The following is an 18,711-nucleotide window of genomic DNA, read 5'->3' as shown; positions in this document are numbered from 1 at the left end:
CTTGCTTATAGTAAATGTTTTGTCTTAAAGGAGATCTTTCATTACAAGAGAACATTTTACCTGAGGGCAAAGAGCTCACCCAGTTTCTGCATAACTTCTTTATGAGACAGTTTGACTTTCTTCCCAGCTTTTAATGCCTGTTTGAGAAAACAAAACAACAAAAACCCAAAACCACATACACAAAGGTCCGAGTATGTGGGGCGTGCCTTTGTGGATCCCACAAAGCACAGTCGGAAAGTATTAAAAACCACACCTCTGCCAGCAGGCACGTTCTTTTTCTCTGTTCTACAGACATCACAGCAAACCCTGACATTTTAGATAAAGATGACCATGCACAGCTTCTGTACCCTGGGTAGGGATGACTCCTCCAGGCACCAGGGGAACAGCTGCTTTCTAATAGTCGGTCTAATGTTAGGTCTATGTAGCCAGTTCTCAAGGATCACTTCACTCCCTCTCAATAGCTTAGATGACTTGCCCAGGTGCTGTGTCTTACATGTGTCTCAAGAGTTCCGAATTGTATTACTCTCTAGCTTCTCATTCCTTAAGCTACTGCCCAGACTGTGAGTGGCCCCCAGAGAGCATCTGTGCACGTCTTTATCCACAACTTGTGTCACTGGGAAAGAAACTGCTAAAACTTAGAGGTTTTCTGTGTCACTGGCTCCACAGCTTTGAAGGGCCACTGAGATCCTTGAGCCTCTCTTCTCGAGGCTGCCATGCTGCTATGAAATGAGCACCTTGTTTCAGCAGGTGCTCTTGGCCACAAGGTGCTGCCTTACCAAGGCCTAAACCAATGTACCTACTTCAATACAGAAGGAACCTACCAAAGTGTGAACCACAATAACTCTTTCCTCCTAAAAATGTGGTTATCCCAGGTTTATGTTTACAGAAAGAGAAAAATAATATATCCTCTTTAGTTTTTTAATGATAGATATTCCTCATCTCTCATTTTAAAGAGATTTATTTTTATTTTATCTGAGTATTTGTTTGCATGTATGTGTGTGCATCGCATGAGCGCCTAGTACCAGTCGACACCAGAACCAGGTACTGGATCCCCTGGAACTGGAACGCAGGTCATCTGTAAGAGCAGCAAGCGTCTCACTCAGTCAACTGCATATCCATCTCTGTAGCCCTATTCCTTATCTCTTAACTGAAGAGTGGGTTCCCTTTCCCAACGTGGTTAATCATAGTATTCTGTGTGGTAAAAACCTGGGACTCTGTAAGTGCTGGACAATGGCGTCACCACTGGGCTGCACCCAGCGGTGGTGTCCCTTCTCTGAATCACACTGAAAGTATTGCAGTTACCTCAGTTCAAGTTCTCAAGTCACGATCAATGTGGAATTGCTGACCCTTACTTTATCACTTTACGTATAACTCAAAGTGTCTTTACTACCGTCTCTGTGCCTTTTCTAGTTACTGTTTATATTCAAATATGCATATTATGTTGAGCAATTAGTACTTTCCCCCAAGAAGCCAATTATTGATAAAAAGCAGAGAGCTGATATAATTACCTCTGGAATGGACTGAATAGACTCAATAAATTTGTCCAAGGTCGCTTCCCAAATAGCCAGCTTCACTGGGGAAAAAGAGGGCAGAGGGAAGTGTTCTTACCAAGCATGATCACACGTTCACAGAGTGCACAGTGCATGGTGCCTCTGTTGCCTGCTCACTAAGAGGCAAATGTGCAGCTGGGCCTGGGGCTCAGACCTGCAGGCTGAGCCCTGATGATTTCCAGCCTGACCCGGGCTATAACAATGCTGTTTTTACCCTCTAAGTATGACTCAGACATGAGAAGGGGATGAAATGTCACATGATAGTTTACTTAGTCAATTCATTATTTTGTTTATTTACTTACTTTTGGTTTTTTGAGACATCGTTTCTCTGTGTAGCCCTGGCTGTCCTAGAACTTAGTCTGTAGACCAGGCTGGCCTTGAACTCACAGAGATCTGCCTGCCTCTGCTGTCCGAGTGCTTCAATTAAAGGTGTGCATCACCCTGGCCCAGCAATGGAATTTTTAGTAATTTTAATACAAAAACAAAAAAGAAAAGCCAAAGAACTAAAACGTCAAAGCTAAAGAAGATAAAAAACAGCTGTAAGGAAAAGGAGGGAGTGGCCTCCAGATTTCTAAGTCAGCTGGCAGAACACAGGTATATCTCCTAGAATTTCATATTTTCTCATGTCTCAAAAACCCAGAAGGTGTGAGTCACACTGAGCCCTTACAGTTAGTGCTGTGGGTGAGGCAGGGGTTAGACTTTCATGGCCTTTCTTATACTCTTCCAGGCTGTGAGTGAATCACAGCACCTCAGGGCTGCACAGAGGGAGCCGTTCCAGAGCATCCATGGTTTCCGGATCTCTGTACACGGGGCTAGGCTATCTCTGAATTAGAGTACTAAGTAGAGCAGCCGTGGAGAGGAGAGAACAAAGGCAGTCCCAGGAATATGAAATACACATTGGACAAGTGGAGCTTTAACAGTACAGTAACAAGGAACAAGCAACCAGCCGACAATAGAACTCATACATTTTTAAAGAGAAAAGGAATATTAGGGCTGTCCTGAGAATCAAAAATCATTATCCAATGCTTAATAATGTGATATCTCTGTCATCTGCAAAGCAGCATACTTTACCTGAGAGGCAAAGAGCATTCGAGAAAGCAAACTTCTCTAGGATGGAGTCATCCACGTCCAGCTCAGAATTTAGCTTGATTTCCCCTCTGTGCAGTTTTGATTGTCCCCTGCGAGAAGAAGAGGAGAGGAGAGGAGAGAAAAGGCATGTTCAAAATCTTAAAAGCAGCTGCTCGCCTGAAAAAAAAAAAAAAAAAACCAACCAACCAACCAAACAAAAAAACCAAACAAACCTTACTATCTTTCTAGAAGCCACTTTGACAATTTTTTTGTTTGAGACAAGGTTTCTCTGTGCAGCCCTAGGTGTCCTGGAACTTGCTCTATAGACTAGGCTAGCCTAGAACTCACAGAGATCCACCTGCCTCTGCCTCCAGAGTGCTGAGATTAAATGTATGTGTTGCTAGCCTGGCAACAATTTTTTATTACATTTTATAAATGTCTCCTACCCTTTAACCCACATTAATTCTATTCCTAGGAATTAACCCACAAAAATAATCAGATAAAGCTTGTGTACCATGAACTTTTTTACTACATTTTGCCAGTGTCACACTGTAGCCTAGGTAGCTCAAACTCATGGGAATTCTCCAGCCTCATCTTCTGAGTGCTGGGGTTACAGGTCTGAGTACAGCCACTATGTGGGTGCTGGGAACTGAACGGGGTCCTCTGCAAGAGCAGCAATTGCTCTTGACCATTGAGCCTTCTCAACTCCACAGTAAAGCTTATTGTCAAATATTCCATCAGTAAAACATCAGGGGAAAAAAAAGACTCAATAGAAACATATAGTAGATTAGTAAGTCCACAGAACAAACAGGCTGGACCTCATGGCCTAAGTCTGTAGTCACAGCACTGAGGCCCAGTAGGGCCTCAAACTACAGTGAGAAACTCAGCCAGGCTGTTGTCTGCCCACACTTCCTCACCTGAGCATGCTGTCAGGCCCTCACAGTTCTCAAAGTGGTTCTCTTGTGTTACCTCATTATACTTCTGTCATAGTCAAAGTCAAATGGAAAAAACATGGACTTACTTCTTCCTGGAACAGTCTGATCGACTCATGCTGATGAAGGTGTGCCACGCTGTTAATTTAGGTTGCTTACAAAGAATAAGCTTTTAATTTTTGGAATAATACTTCTATTTGTTTGAATTAGCTGATTCCGTGAGAAGTTAAACACAAATCCCATTCTTTGGTACGGGTGCTGGGTGTGTACCAGTAGCTTAAAGGCTCTCCTTATATTTGCAATGATCTCTGCTTGGCTTCCCAGTTCTCCCACCGTCTACATGCATGTGCAGAGAAATTGCTCACTCTGTTTTTATGTAGTTCAGCTCTTCGTTCTCCCAGTGAACCAGAGCCACTTCATAGGGCTGGGTCTCATGTCTCCCTAGAACTTGCATCACATGCTTCATCTAGGAGAGAAGAAGGGCATTCACTTGGTTACACCAACTCCCTCATGAACCACGTGGGCTCGTCGCTCATGACAGCTCCCATGAATTTAGCAGCATGTTTACTGAGTCTTAGCTTTTAAGGAAAAGGCAAGTTCACTGTGACAAGTAAACCAACCACTGGGATGTTAGTTTATTTACTTTGACATTTGGAAAGAGCAGATGAGCATAAAAAGGAAAATTAAAAATTAGCACTATCTAGCAATTGAAAGAAAATCACTCAACATAATTTATTTGTTAAGTCTCTTTACAGACAAATTACTTGTAAGAACTAAAGCAACAGGGACTAGAGGGATGGCTCATTGGTTAATCACGTTTGTTGCAGAAGATCTGGGTTCAGGTCTCAGCACCCACATGGTGGCTAACTGTAATCCAGTTCCCAAGGATCTGATGCCATCTTCTGACTTCCTCAGGTACCCAGCATTGACCCAGTGCACATACAAACATGCAGGCAAAACACTCACATACATAAGCTGACCTTAAGAAAGGCTAAAGCAACATAAAGGTGTAGGAATGGTCCTAGTCCTGATCCTGAGGTAGCTGTGATTAAACTTAGTGAATATCCTTTACATGTTTGTTTCTGCAGGGCTAAGGACAGACCCCACATGCATTTTCTATGAGCATATGTGTAATTTTGGTTTTTTATGTGAATGAGATTATATTATGCTATAGTTTGGTTTATTGCTTATATTGGGTTTACTGGGTTCCCAGATTACACGGATACTCTCATGTCTGAGCCTGAGATGCCAATGGTCCCTGCCCGGAGCTAGTTCTAGTTAGCAAATAAAGTTGCTGGCAGCCAATAGCTGGGCAGGGAAACAGAGGCCGGACTGTGAGGTTACTGGGGCAGGGGGGAGGGGAGGAGAAGAACTTGAAGGAAGAGGAGAATTGCCATTGCCCGGAAAGGAGAAGGTCCCGGCCTGAGAAGTGTAGGGCAGAGAGATCAAGACACTGGCAACAAGTCAGAGTCGAGGGTCATGGCCTATGAGGGCTATTGGCCTGGGTCTATGGCGGCCAAAATAGAACATAGGTTTTAATAAGTAACAATTCAGGATATCAGAGGGGAATGTCAGTTGCAGGGAGGTTTGGAAGTGCCCAGCCATTCTACGGTTTAAGACATATTAAAATAGAAGAGAGAGAGAGAGTGTGTGTGTGTCTTTCATTTGTGACTCTAAGACATTTGGCTGGGGAGTTTAGTATTAATATTAATTAATATTACCACTTCAATATGATACATCTTCACTGCTAGTCTCCTTAAAGGACGATGTGCAATTTATTTATATACCCTGAATCTTTATCCTTGTGGGATGATTTCCACTCTTGGCCCTCTGAGGGCATCAATCCTGCTGCACATGTCTTCCTGCTGTGAGATTATTTCTTGAAGAACTGCTAAGAGCTAAGGCTGTAGCCCTGTGGCCAAGGTCCAAAACTCTGGAAGTGTGACTACTGTTAGTACTGAGAAGAAGGGGACACGGGGAAAGGGAGAGAAGGCAGAGGGGTTGGGGGAGACAGGCATGCATGCTTAGAATTCTGGTAAGTATTCCAAACTGCTCTCCAAAATAGCCTTTCCTCTTAGAATCGTAAATATTCATGAGTGCCCATAGGCGGGGCCTGCCATCAGCCTCTTCTGGCTCTGCAGTGCCAGCCAGCCACTTGGTCACATCCACTTTGTTATCCCCCGCTTCTCCCCTGTGGGAACCTTTTAGTGAACTTGAGAACACAGAATGATCTCTGAGATTATTCACAGCTCCCTCTGAGAATCAGGATTTCAGGGGGATAGAGAAGGGGTATGGTTCCTTTCATGTAACCCCAAAGACTGGCCTCAAATTGCAGCCAATCCTTTGATTCCACTTCCCAGGTGCCATGATTACAAGCATGTATTGCCATGCCTATTTTTCTTTTTGGAGGCAGATTTTCTAACTCAGGTACTGGCCTCTTTCTCATAATCCTCCTGCGTCCACCTACTGAGTTCTGGATGACAAATAGTATATTGGTTGCACTTATGAGTGTCTCATTTAGTTCAGCTGTATCATAGATAGAAAATTTAAAAACAGTTGAAAATCAGGTTATTTTATAAGATGAGGGAATGGGATCGACGCTGTGTGGTGCACAGAGAAGCAGCTGTGCACTATCTGATGTCCCTGTACTCCAGGCTCTGGACCACTGAGTGCTAGTGACAAGTTACACTGACAACACTATAGTTCTATGTGTGCATACTTTATTGTACTTACAGTTTTGTCTTTCACATTCCAGAACACAGCAGCTCCTTCCCTGATTCAAGAATAGGAGAGTCAACCTCGGCAAAGGGAGAACACATTCTTTTTAGATTATTTATCGTGCCTCCATGTATGTATGCGCACAGTGTGAGTGACAGGTACCCGCAAAGGGTCAGATGAGAGTGACAGATCCTTGGAACTAGGGTTACAGATGGTTGTGAACCACCAATACATGTGCTGAGAATTGACTGTGCTGGGTCCTCTGCAGGAATAGCAAGTGCTTTTAACGGCCGGGCCCTGTCCCTAGCCCCCAGAAGACGCTCTTCAGAGTCACACTGTGAACCAAGCACACACCTAAACGCTGTGCTTAGGTAGCCTCTGTCACAGTGCTGCTCAACCTCCCGAATGCTACAACACTTTAATACCATGTTGAGATAACTGCTAAACATAAAATTACTTTTGTTGCTACTTTATATCTATAATTTTGCCACCATTATGAATAATATAAATATGTGTTTTCTGATGCTCTTAGGTGACCCACGGCTCTGGAGCATACTGAGAATGCAAGTGAATAAAATCATTTCGTTGACCATTAAGCCTGGCTTGTTTGAGTATATGGCTGTGAGTTACAGCATCGGGGTTACAGTGTACAGTCTTTTGAATGCCTATCTCTCTGTTCTGCTACTTTCTTGTCCCCAGACTATGGGTTATTCCCCAAATGCATCCGACTCTGCCTTTTGTCAGTTACAAAATGGGGCAGCATGTGTTTTATGTGGCTGCTACTGCCCCTGTCAGTCATTCAAATCTTGAAAAGGGAAGACTGTGTGAACCAGCGTCTCTCTCTTACATATCTGACAGGCAAGCTAAAATCTTAGTTGAAATGCTGCAGAGGGAAAGGAAGGACACCAGGCGTGGAGCCTCAGAAGGGCAAAGACAAGACTGCTTTGTCCGATTTGCATATTTAGAGAAAGACATACCAGGCAAAGATGATTTGTTTTATTAAAGTTAAATGTATTAATGTATTTTAAAAACTTTCATTTTATAAGATGACATCTACCAGGGGCTGGAGACGGCTCAGTGGTTAGGAGAACTTGTTTCTCTCCCAGCACCTGTTTGAACAGTTGGCTCAGTTCTCATCACCCACCTATCTACTTACAACCATGTGTAACACCAGTCCTGGGGAACCAGTACTCTCTTCTGGTCCTCAGACAGGCATGCATTTGGTACACAGACATATATGTGGGCAAAAAACTCAGACACATAAAGTAATAAAGTAAATGAACCTTTTATAAAAAGATGACCTAGAACATTCCACAACCTACAGTATTAGCAATGGTGTCTACAACTGCTCATGTGCCGGCATAGGAAGATCCCAGCAGAGGCACACCCCATCCTAGGGACTACAAGCATCCGGGTGCAAACCCTCTTCCCAAAGCCATGTCATTCCTGTCTTACCTGAACAAGAATACTGTTCCGGGATCACCTTCTTTTGCAGAACTTTCTACCCCCATCACCAAAATATTTGCTGCATCTGTGATGTAAAACACCAGTCAAAGCTGTGTCCCCAGTGACATGAACTACTGAGAACGGCTTGCAAGTGCTTTAATCTGTTCTTTGGATCATGTCACAGTCCAAAGTGCTCCACAATCATCGACTTCTGCTTAAGACTGAGGGTTTTAACACGTGAAAACGGGCGCTGGAGAGACAGCTCAGTGGCTAAGAGACTGTTGCGGTTCTTGCAGAGAATCTTAGTTCCGGTTCTAAAACCATGCTGTGTGGCTCACAACTACCTGTAACTCCAGCTCCAGGTGCTCAAGTGCCTTCTTCTGTTTTTTTTTTTTGTTTGTTTGTTTGTTTTGTTTTTGGTTTTTCGAGACAGGGTTTCTCTGTGTATCCCTGGCTGTCCTGGAACTCACTCTGTAGACCAGGCTGGCCTCGAACTCAGAAATCCACCTGCCTCTGCCTCCCAAGTGCTGGGATTAAAAATGCCTTCTTCTGGAACACATGTGTACACACAGAGACATGCATACTAATAAAAGTAAATCTTAAATGGGCTGGAAAGATGGCTCAGGTTAAGAGCACTGCCTAGGTTCAATTCTGTGCACTTACACAGTCGCTCACAACTGTCTGTAGCTTCAGTTTCAGGGGATCTTTTGGACTCTGGAGGGCACCAAGCATGCACATGATATACAGACAGAAATATAAGCAAAACACCCTCACACATAATAAAATGCTTTTCAAAAACAGAAGTCTTAGAAAATGAAAAGAAGGTAAGAAACTACTTCCCTAGAACATTCTACAGCCTACAGTATTAGCAATGTTGTCTATAAAAGCTTATTCACACCGGGCAGTGGTGGCGCACGCCTTTAATCTGAGCACTTGGAAGTTAGAGGCAGAGGCAGGTGGATTTCTGAGTTCGAGGCCAGCCTGGTTTACAGAATTCCAGGACAGCCAGGGCTACACAGAGAAACCCAGTCTTGAAAAACCAAAAAAAAAAAAAAAAAAAAAAGAAAAAAAGAAAAAGAAAAAGCTTATTCACGCTGATGTTGATTCAGTAAAGTCCAGTTAATAGATATTACAATTTATGGTCAGTACAACTATAGGTCAAGAATTAAATATCTTTGTACAAAATTAAAATAAAATATATAGAATTAGTACATTATTTCTTTAAATGACTTAAAATTCTATTTTTTTAGACAAGGTCTCATGTGCTTCGGGGCTGGCCTCCAACACAGCATGTAACTGATGACGACTGTGAACTTCTGGTCCCTCTGCCCCACCTGCTGGGATACAGGTGTTCACCGCCATGCTTGGCTTTAGTGATGTTGGAGATCACACCCCGGGCTGTGTGCATGCTGGGCAAACACTTAACGACTGGTCTACATCCCAGTCCTAGTGACTTTAAATTGTACAAAGCTTGGATGAAAGGGGGAACACAGAGAACACAAGTGTGACAATGTAAAAACCCAGCTACTGTCAAGGTTAATCATGAAAACTGCAAGTAGACTCACCTGTAGCCGTATTATTTTGTCTTTTAAAGGTTGCAGAATCTATCAATATTCATTGTACCTTTTATATTGGTGTAATTAATATAATAGTTCTTATAAGCAGATATTCTGTAATGTTAAGTTATAAACAATATATCCCAAGTAAGACATTGTTACTAATTTATACACAGTTATATACAATGTCTTCTTTTTCGTTTTTTGTGTGTTTGAGACCCTGTCTAGCCATACCCCAGCCTGGCCTACCCCTCACCGCCCTCTTCAGTCCCTCAGGTGAAGACATTACACTTGGTTTCTCACATCAGGGTTCTCAAAGCCTCAGGATTCCTGCCAGGGTTTTGATGGGGACAAAAAACCTAACAGTGTTTTGGAGCATACGCCCAACTCCCCTAAACACCTTATACTGACAAGACAGTTTACCTATATAGCCCCAAGTAACTTAAGGGGAATGACAATCCCTAGGGCCACCCTAGGGGCAGCCTCTGGTGTCAGCCCTGACCAATTTCTCACCTCAGGATTGCCGCAGAGCTTTGTTCTCCTAAGTCAACTTGTTTTGTCATCAAATATAGTCTGTTCATACAATTAACAATGAAAGCACTTGTTATTCCAGCCCAGTATGGGTTAAAAGACCAAGGGGTCTTTTTTTGGTTTGTTTTCTCTATGTAGGTCTCTACGTAGCCTTGGCTGCCCTGGAACTCACTATGTAGACAAGACTGCCCTTAAACTCCCAGAGACTGGACCTCCTCTGCCTCTTGACTTTTAGATTAAAGGCGTGCCCCACCACCTGGCTGGACCAGTCTCCAAGGGTCCTTCAAACTTTCCTAAAATACTAAGGAAATTTTCTTTTTTGTATTCATGTGTCTAACTTTTGCTTTAATTTTCTTTCCTTAAAAGTATTAGGCTAGGGTTGGAGAGATGGCTCAGTGTTTAAGGGGACTGACTGCTCTTCAAGAGGTCCTGAGTTCAATTCCCAGCAACCACATGGTGGCTCACAACCATCGGTAATGGGATTTGATGCCCTTTTTTGGTATATTTGAAGACAGCTACAATATACTCATACATATAAAACAAATAAGTAAATCTTTTTTAAAAAAAGTATTAGGCTAATAATTTCTTTTAAAGCCTCTCTTAGATCCTGATACTATCATAGCTTTTAAATTAGCTTTTAAAAATGTTTATCAGTTATTATCATTGTTATTTGTGAGGGGTGTGTGTGCGCGCATGGGTGTGCTCACACATGTGCAAAATAGTTTTTTGTTTTTGGAGGCAGGGTTTCTCTGTGTAGCTCTGGCTGTCCTAGAATTTGCACTACAGACCAGGCTAGCCCCAAGAGATCCACCTGCCCCTGCCTCCCAAGTGCTGTAACCAAAGGTGCATACAACCACTGCCTGGCTGTTTGTTTGTTTGTTTGTTTGTTTGTTTGAGACAGGGTTTCTCTGTGTAGCCCTGGCTGTCCTGGAACTCACTCTGTAGACCAGGCTAGCCTCGAACTCAGAAATCCGCCTGCCTCTGCCTCCCGAGTGCTGGGAGCCTGGCTGTACAATAGCTTTTTACTGTTATAGAAAAGCAGCTGTATGGAGCTACGGTTCGGCCCGTGTATTAAATGACTGGACCTAGCTCACCACAGGGGGAAGTGCTGCAACTCTGAAGAGGTGAGGCCTACTGGAAGGAAGAGAGGTAATTGGATATACACTTTCTTGCATCGTGTAGTGAGTACTTTCCCTGCCATACACTCTTCACCAGGATAGGGTCTTCAACACAGACCTCCAAACAACAGGCAACTGTCCATGGACTAAACTCTCCAAACTGAGCCAAGATCAACCTTTCCTCTGTTTACATTTACTGTAGGTATTTAATTCAGCAACAGGAAGCTAGCACACATGTTCTTTGATCTTTTCAAGTGACAGCGATCCTATAAAGATTAAAACAGCATATCTGTCTTAATCCAACAATTCTCTACAAATACATTTAATCATGTCATTTGAATAAGGACCTTTGAGACCATTTTCTTTATTTCTGAGATAAGGTCTCACTATATAGCTCTGGCTGTCCTGGGACTGGCTGTGTAAACCAGGCTGGCACTGAACTCAGAGATCCGATTGCCTCAGCCTTCCAAGTGCTGGGCTTAAAGGCGTGCACCACTATGGGTGACTGGGATGGACTATTTTCCTAATACAAATCAGTGGAAAATGAAATGGGAACAGATGTCCACAGGAAACACCATGACAAGACAGTCATTTTCTAACGCATAGTGTACTTGGCCCTGGATTCAGGTGGCAGTACCTCTGGGTAGGCTTGTCACTTCCACATAGCCGCAGGAGACCAGCTCTTGACACAGACTTCCCAGGTGATACTCATCGGCTGTTGCGAACGCTGTGCACTGCATCAGGTCCTGTTTGGGGGATGATCACAGGACTGAGGTTAGAGAAGGGCTCAAGCACCTCCAGTGGCAGCTGGACCTGCTGGGGAATTCTACTCTGCAAAACCAACACTGCAAAGTGTGTGAACCTCAGGTGCACATAAAGAGTTCAGTGAGGCCAGGCGGTGGTGGTGCACGCCTTTAATCCCAGCACTTGGGAGGTAGAGGCAGGCAGATTTCTGAGTTCGAGGCCAGCCTGCTCTACAGAGTGAGTTCCAGGACAGCCAGGGCTACACAGAGAAACCCTGTCTCGAACCCCCCTGCCCGTCCCCCCCCCCCAAAAAAAAAGAGTTCATTGAGGATGAAGGGGATGAGTTACATGGAGGCAAATCTCAGTTCCAGTTAGAAAAGAACCCATGTCTGCTAGCCAAAAAGGTGGACTGGGCAGCCCTGAAAGAGAAGCCATATCACACAAATGGTAGGATCAACACACACTAAAAAAAGTAACCTGGTTGAAAGACATTTCAGTTCTCTAGTCCCCAGGATCTGTGGCTCCATTCACATCAGCATTAGCAGCTAATGTCACTAGCCTTGCAGGAGCAGAGATCCCTCAATCCACAAAGGATCCAGTGTTTTCCCTGGTATGTAGTAACTAGTGGTCTGCATATCTGAGGGCATGCAGTACAGGACAGAGCAGAGTACAAGCTATGCAGACACTCACATTCTGTGTTATACACACACAGTAAGCAATGCTCAGTGCGTTTCCAGACAGCAAATGGCACGGCAGCCCGTTTGGAAGTTTGAGTATCAATTTAGTTGACTCAAATCAGCGTTTTGGATTTATGATTAATTTATGTGTACCTGTGTGGCCTGCATGAGTGTTTTGTGCTCCATGTTTGTGCAGGTTCCCATGGAGGCCAGATGGTTGTAGGATAATCCCCTGGGGCTGTAGTCACAGGCAGTTATGAGCCGCCAGATACTAGCTAGAGGCTGAGCCCCGGTCCTCTGCTACAGCAGGAAGCACTCTTAATCGCTGAGACATCTCTCCAGCCCCCAAACCAGCTTTTCAGATAAATTAGAGTGAGGATGGGCATGCCTAGCATATACGATGGCTTGATCCCCAGCACTGGAAAACAAAACCAAGAGTCAGGAAATACTGCAGAACACTACTCCTACGATCAAATATTACACAGCTTTCTGACATACACATCTGTTTATATATGCATTGTATACACTATACATGTAATTATTGTATATATAATGTAATATAGTGTATGCACTATACATGTAAAATAATTTCATCTCTTTCTTTCGATAGGGTTTCTTTGTGTCCTGGAACTCAGTGTACAGACCAGGCTGGCCTTGAACTCAGAGATCCTCCTGCCTCTGCCTCCTAAGTGTTGAGATTAAAGGAATGTGCCACTGCCACTCAACTGTAAAATAATTTATTAGAAATATGGTCAAAAGTTTGAAAACTATCAGCATCAGAGCTGATGTCGCAGAAAACAAAAAATAAAGATTTCAGACAAAAAGTTTTGGGGGAAATGTACTTCATTAATATAAAATGCTTACTTCATAGGGCTGTTGATAAACGAATCAGAACTGTTCAGTATTTACTAGTACAGCTCGTCTGTCTCCTTGGCCACATCAGATGCCAGGCTCTCCCCCATGCTCTGTCATTCCCAGTAGGAACACTGGTGGAGCTCTGTAAGAACTTCTTGGTTCTTCCCGCTCCCCTGGCCTAACTTCCAACTTCTCAAAGGATGATTCAGGCAGCCTAGCCTCTTCTGAGTCAGTTACACATTCTGCCCCGTTCATAAGCAGCATAGGAGAAAATGGAAGATTTCAGTGTCCACACGGAATGTCACACTAAGGAGACGCCCACTCAGAAGTGCAGGACGTAACCTAATGGAAGCAACTGAGCAAGGATTAGTGGAGAGCACTGGCTGCTCTTCCAGAGGACCCAGGGTTGCACACAGCATGCACACAGAGCTCACGACTGCAACTCCAGAAGAAATCAGGTCAGATAACCCTCAACTAGTGAAGAATGTGAGGATAAGCAGCACCCTCCTCTTGCAGACAACTGACAAACTACAGCTCAGTCACACAGGGAAAACATGAAAACACTACCAACCAAGGGTCAAGGGAGCCAAAGGTGGAAATGGCAGTTGGCAGCAGGCAGGATTGTGCTTATGGTATAGACACGAGGGGCTCCAAAGAGGCCTGCCATGATGTGAGCAGATGTTAAGATGGCTGAAAGGAATCCTCTCACTGAAGTTTGCTGGACAGAATCAGGGTAGCAGGGTCCATGTCTGAATGATTTCCGTGACTGCGGCTGACAGCATGGTTTGGTTTAGAGCAGAGCAGCAGAGGCACAGAATGGAGATGTCATAAAACGGAGAGAAACCAGGAGAGGATGGGCCTGGGGCTGCCCCGCACAGGAGAGAATGCAGGCGAGTCTCTCTAGAACCGCCTGGAAACTCAGCACAAAGCCACACACCCAGAGCAGACTCAAGTTTAGCACGTCTTTCTTCTCCTCTCTCTCTCTCTCTCTCTCTCTCTCTCTCTCCTTCCCTCCCTCCCTCCCTTATCTCCCCCTACTCTGCATTTGTTTGTTTGTTTGTTTGTTTGTTTATTTGAGGTAAGATCTCTGTATGAAGCCCTGGATGTCTTGGAACTTGCTATGTAGACCAGGGTGGTCTCAAACTCCAGGATTTTCCTGCCTCTGCCTCCCAAGTGCAGGAACTTAAAGGCGTGTGCCACCACACCCCACTCTAAGTGTAGCATTCCTAAAATGTGACCTGTGAGAACAGACAGAGGGATTCCACACAGATCCTCTAGTGTCTGACTAAGTGCAAGATCTGAACATCCCCAGCTAGGATGGATGTCTTGGAATGAGGCAATCCCTACCTCAATGGATCTCAATCAAAAGGCTGAGATGTGACTATCCTGACTCTTCTGGGTTATGTTGCTGGCCTGTCCCTCTGTGACAGAATGCAAGTTTGAGCTCTCAAAGGATGAGATGTGGAAAATTGCTCAATTACTTATGAGAAAATGTATCCTAAGCTGATGAAGAATACAGTGTCAAACACAATGCTTTACTTAAGCCCAAGTCTTTGTTGTAAGCTTTCTTATCCCCCAGGCTGGATGGCCTGTTTTCTGAGGACTCACTTGTGCTTTCCTCAGGATACAGTTAGTTTAGGTGACTTGCCTGTACTCCATATGTATGGCTATGCGCTGCTTCTATTAATAAACACATCACAAGTTTTCGAAAGTGACTTTCTGACATCTTGTTTGGGAATTGTTTCATGGAAGCCCACTTGGGAAGGTGAGAGATTCACGCAGCAGGCTGTGTTTGTTTAACTGTAACACTATGTTCATGGTAACACTACTTTGTAAGCAGCTTTCATTTCATTGTCTTTTCTAGGTTTTTTTTTTTAACATCTTAAAGTGCTAGTTAAATTTACATATATTGAAATATATTTCAGGTTTTGGGAAGGGAACTTGTTCCTAAATAGATGACTGACGCCTTATAACACAGTTACTGGATTAGGCCTCAGATTTACACCTTTCTATTTTAAAATGTGAAACAAACAAACCCACTCTGTTTCAACTTGTTCCTTTGGCCACAGAAGACTTGGTCCAGTAGATGGGGCTAGCAATCTATTCACGACTCCTGGTTTGAGACCATCGCTTCTGCAGCATTCTCTGTGCAGTGGCAAGGTAGCTTCTATTTTACTGATAGTGGGACAGAAGAGACTTGTATCTGGCCTTTATCCTTAGATTAGCTCCCAGTAAACTGAAGCTGGTGTAATTCCTTAGAGACATGGGACACTGGAGCATCGCTTGGGGATCTGCCTTCTTGTTCCCGGCACACAGCCTATATGCCCTGGAATTCCTAGCCTGACCGAATGTTGTTTACTCTACTGAGATAACTCTTGGGCTCTGAGTGGATTCAGGATAGGGACTGGATGCTGGGAACACAAACTTTGACTCAGAGCTTGCAACCTTCTGCTCTACCTCTCCAGAGGTAGGAAGGTAGCACCCCCACCCACAACCCTATAGATGGAAAAGATCTCTGCCTCTTTTCCGTGCCTTGTACTTAACACAGTTAAGTACAAGGCACGGCTTGAAGATATCATTCAAGATTTAGAGTTAACAAAGGCCTTGACTCTGACTCAAAACTGTTTATAGCTTAAAGGACAGATGCAAATTGCATCTGAAAAATCCCCAGAAACCCCATAACAGCAATAATCAAAACAAGTAATGCTTTGTACTTGCAGAGGGTAAAGCAGCCAAACCTGCACTGCCTCACCTGCCACTTCTTTACCCTGTGCGGTCACCACAGGCTAGCAATGAGCACCTGCCAGTTGGCAGTTCAATCTCTTCAAGACACATTTCTGGTTCTGTTCTTAGGAAAACAGGTGTCTCGAAGCTGCATCCCTGGCTGGACTGGATGGTAGCTCCTTGCCTAGACCGCCCGGCCTAACTAACCCTCCTGAGTAATAATGAGGCTTCTCTGTGCCACATTTCTGACATGGGCAACTGACTCCAACAAGTTAAGCTTTCTGTAGGTCTGGCTATGTTAGGCTTCCAAAGTTTCGTACAGAATTCTGAGCTGGTTGCCCGGTTCTCTTGCGTCAGCAGCAAGGCTACAGTACAATACTCACTGGTTTAGTGCACACAAGGGCAGATGCACTTAAGGGCCTCAGAACTAGTAGGCTTTACCTCATTCACAGACAGATCTGGAAGGTTGGTCCGCGATGGCTGCCGGGTCCGGGATGCTTTCAGCGGCCTCTTGATCTGCGGAAGGTCTTGTTTGGGAACAAGTGCTTCATTTGATACAGATGAGTGATGCCTCTTTGCTACTTCCATAAACCACTTAGAACACAAGAGATTTGGTTTGTGGGTCATGTTCCTGTGAGTCCCAAAGGGGTGCATGCTTGGCCCATGTTCTTTTCCATCCAACCAATGGACAGCATGTAATGGGAAGAGTCTGCTTGTGTCTGATATTATCCGGCTCATTTCCAGGATCTTTGGCTTATTCAAACTGTCAGCTGTTATACTTGGAAAGAGTGAGTCTAAATGTTGCTGTATTGTCAGGCTGTTGTGGCATGCTGTACTTTCAAATTTCGCAAGTGGTCTTAATGTAAACCGGGTAAGCCTCTGGCACCGATGAGCCTTTGGTGATACGCTCTGTAAACTTGCCAGGGTTTGGAGAAGTCTGGCTGGCATGATCACATCTTACGCTGAAAGAAGAAGAGTTAAAAAGTCAGGTTGGGTTTTAAATATATGTTTAAAGTACACACATATTTCCTTAGGAAGTACAGTATTCTCTGTTAAAAATGTGTCCCACATGGGCTGGAGAGATGGCTCAGCAGTTAAAAGCACTGGCTCTTTTCTGTTTGGTATCTGAGACAGTCTCACACTGCCTGGCCTGGAATGCAAACTCACTATGTAGAGCAGACTGGCCTCAAACTCATGAAGAACTGCTTGTCTCTGCCTCCCGAGTGCTAGGACTAAAGGCTTGTGCCACCCACACTGGGCCCAGCACCTGTTCTTGGAGAAAAGCCAGGTTTAACTTCCAGTACCTATAGAGTAGCTCACAACTGCCTAACTCCAGTTCTAGGGAATCTGGTGCCCTCTTCTGACATGTGCATGGTGTACATTCATAAGACAAGACACTCATAAAAACTGTAAAGCAGTGGCTGGAGAGATGGCTCAGCGGTTAAGAGCACTGACTGCTCTCCCAGGGGTCCCAAGTTCAATTCCCAGCAACCACATGGTGGCTCACAACCATCTGTAATGGGATCCAATGCGCTCTTCTGGTGCATCTGAAGACAGCTACAGTGTACTCATCATATAAAATAAATAAATAAAAATCTAAAAAAATTTGTAAAACAGAAATATCATAACCTAATCCTAACTAGCTAACTATATATATATAGTTAGCTAGTTATATATATATACACATATATATGTATATATACATATATACACACATATGTATATATACCTCTAATATGTTATTGTATATTAATAACATTTTATTAATATACATTAGCATATATTATATTAATATATATGTAGCTGAGGCCGCAGCTTGGTAGGTATTCAGGACAAGCAAGGCCCTAGTTTTCTCACTCTTGCAAACAAACACTTTCACTTTTTCCATTTACTCATTTTTTGGCCTCTTTCTGGAAAATTATAAAATTATAAATCTACTCTCAATAACAAAGATGATAAAAGAGAAAGAGGTGATGGAACCGCTTCATTACTTTTTGCAAAAAGACCAAATATTTAAAAACAGCTGAGTGTGGTGGTACACATCTTTAGTCTCAGAACTTATGAGGCAGAGGCAGGTGAGTTCAGGGCTAGCCTGCTCTATATAGTGGGTTCCAAGCCAGTAAGATATTCATATGGAGACTCAAAAACAAAGCAATCAAAGAAATAAAAACCTCCAACAAAACCAACTTATGTGCATATGCATACACACATACACACCAACCTGTAATTACACATTCTTTATTCAACCTTTATAATTAAAACATCAACTAGCTGAGGCCACAGGTGCATCCAAGGCCACGGATCCCTGCCATCATATCTTAGTTCCTTTGAAGAAGACAGGCATTTTCTCCTCTCCACTGAAAAACCATGGAAGACACCAAACCACAGAGCTGAGTACAAGACACCAAGCAAACAGAAAGAGCTCCATCAGTTCTACTGGGAAGGCTCCCAGAAAGACGGAAATGGCTTTCATCTTTCAAGGGGAAAGGTGTTTTCAGGTGGGGGCTGGGCATAGGAGTAGGGTATATTAGACATATTATACAGACAAATTAGACAGTCAGGTGTATTAGACAGGCACACACAGGCAAGCACACACAAAGCCTGAAGGAAATGGGCTGTTATATGTAATTTCCCTCCTCTACTTACAATATAAAATAGCACGCTCTTTTAAAAGCAAGCCTATAGTAAGCGGTAATAACAATTCTTAAAAATTAGGTGCCAAAGATTCAAGCACCATTCAGAGACTGCATAATTCACAAAAACCCCAGAGAGAATACAACACACAAAACACT

At 43.7% G+C, this 18,711-nt stretch overlaps 2 protein-coding genes across 7 annotated transcripts in view; one reads left to right on the top strand and one right to left on the bottom strand.

The window, feature by feature from the left end:
• The window catches only part of Dcph1 (damage control phosphatase 1), a 59,759-nt gene that overhangs the window by 21,484 nt on the left and 19,564 nt on the right, over nt 1-18,711 (top strand). The gene's annotated exons all lie outside the window — the stretch shown is intronic.
• Rmnd1 (required for meiotic nuclear division 1 homolog) overlaps nt 1-18,711 on the bottom strand; it is a 29,830-nt gene that overhangs the window by 7,022 nt on the left and 4,097 nt on the right. For 2 of the 5 annotated variants that reach the window (XM_076926773.1, XM_076926774.1), the window contains exons 2-9: nt 16,361-16,881; nt 11,557-11,665; nt 7,724-7,799; nt 6,284-6,323; nt 3,916-4,016; nt 2,622-2,728; nt 1,509-1,573; nt 61-137 (exon numbers count right to left, since the gene is read on the bottom strand). In XM_076926773.1, coding sequence (XP_076782888.1) covers nt 61-137; nt 1,509-1,573; nt 2,622-2,728; nt 3,916-4,016; nt 6,284-6,323; nt 7,724-7,799; nt 11,557-11,665; nt 16,361-16,867 — 1,082 coding nt within the window. In that variant the 5' untranslated portion in view covers nt 16,868-16,881. Of the gene's footprint in view, nt 1-60; nt 138-1,508; nt 1,574-2,621; nt 2,729-3,914; nt 4,017-6,283; nt 6,349-7,723; nt 7,800-11,556; nt 11,666-12,493; nt 12,759-16,360; nt 16,882-18,711 lie in introns of those variants that run through there. The other 3 variants (XR_013107999.1, XM_076926775.1, XM_076926776.1) reach the window with 3 other exon arrangements.

Source organism: Arvicanthis niloticus, chromosome 28 (assembly GCF_011762505.2).
Source record: "Arvicanthis niloticus isolate mArvNil1 chromosome 28, mArvNil1.pat.X, whole genome shotgun sequence".
Classification (NCBI taxonomy): Eukaryota; Metazoa; Chordata; class Mammalia; order Rodentia; family Muridae; genus Arvicanthis; species Arvicanthis niloticus.
This window is presented reverse-complemented; position numbering and strand designations above follow the sequence as displayed.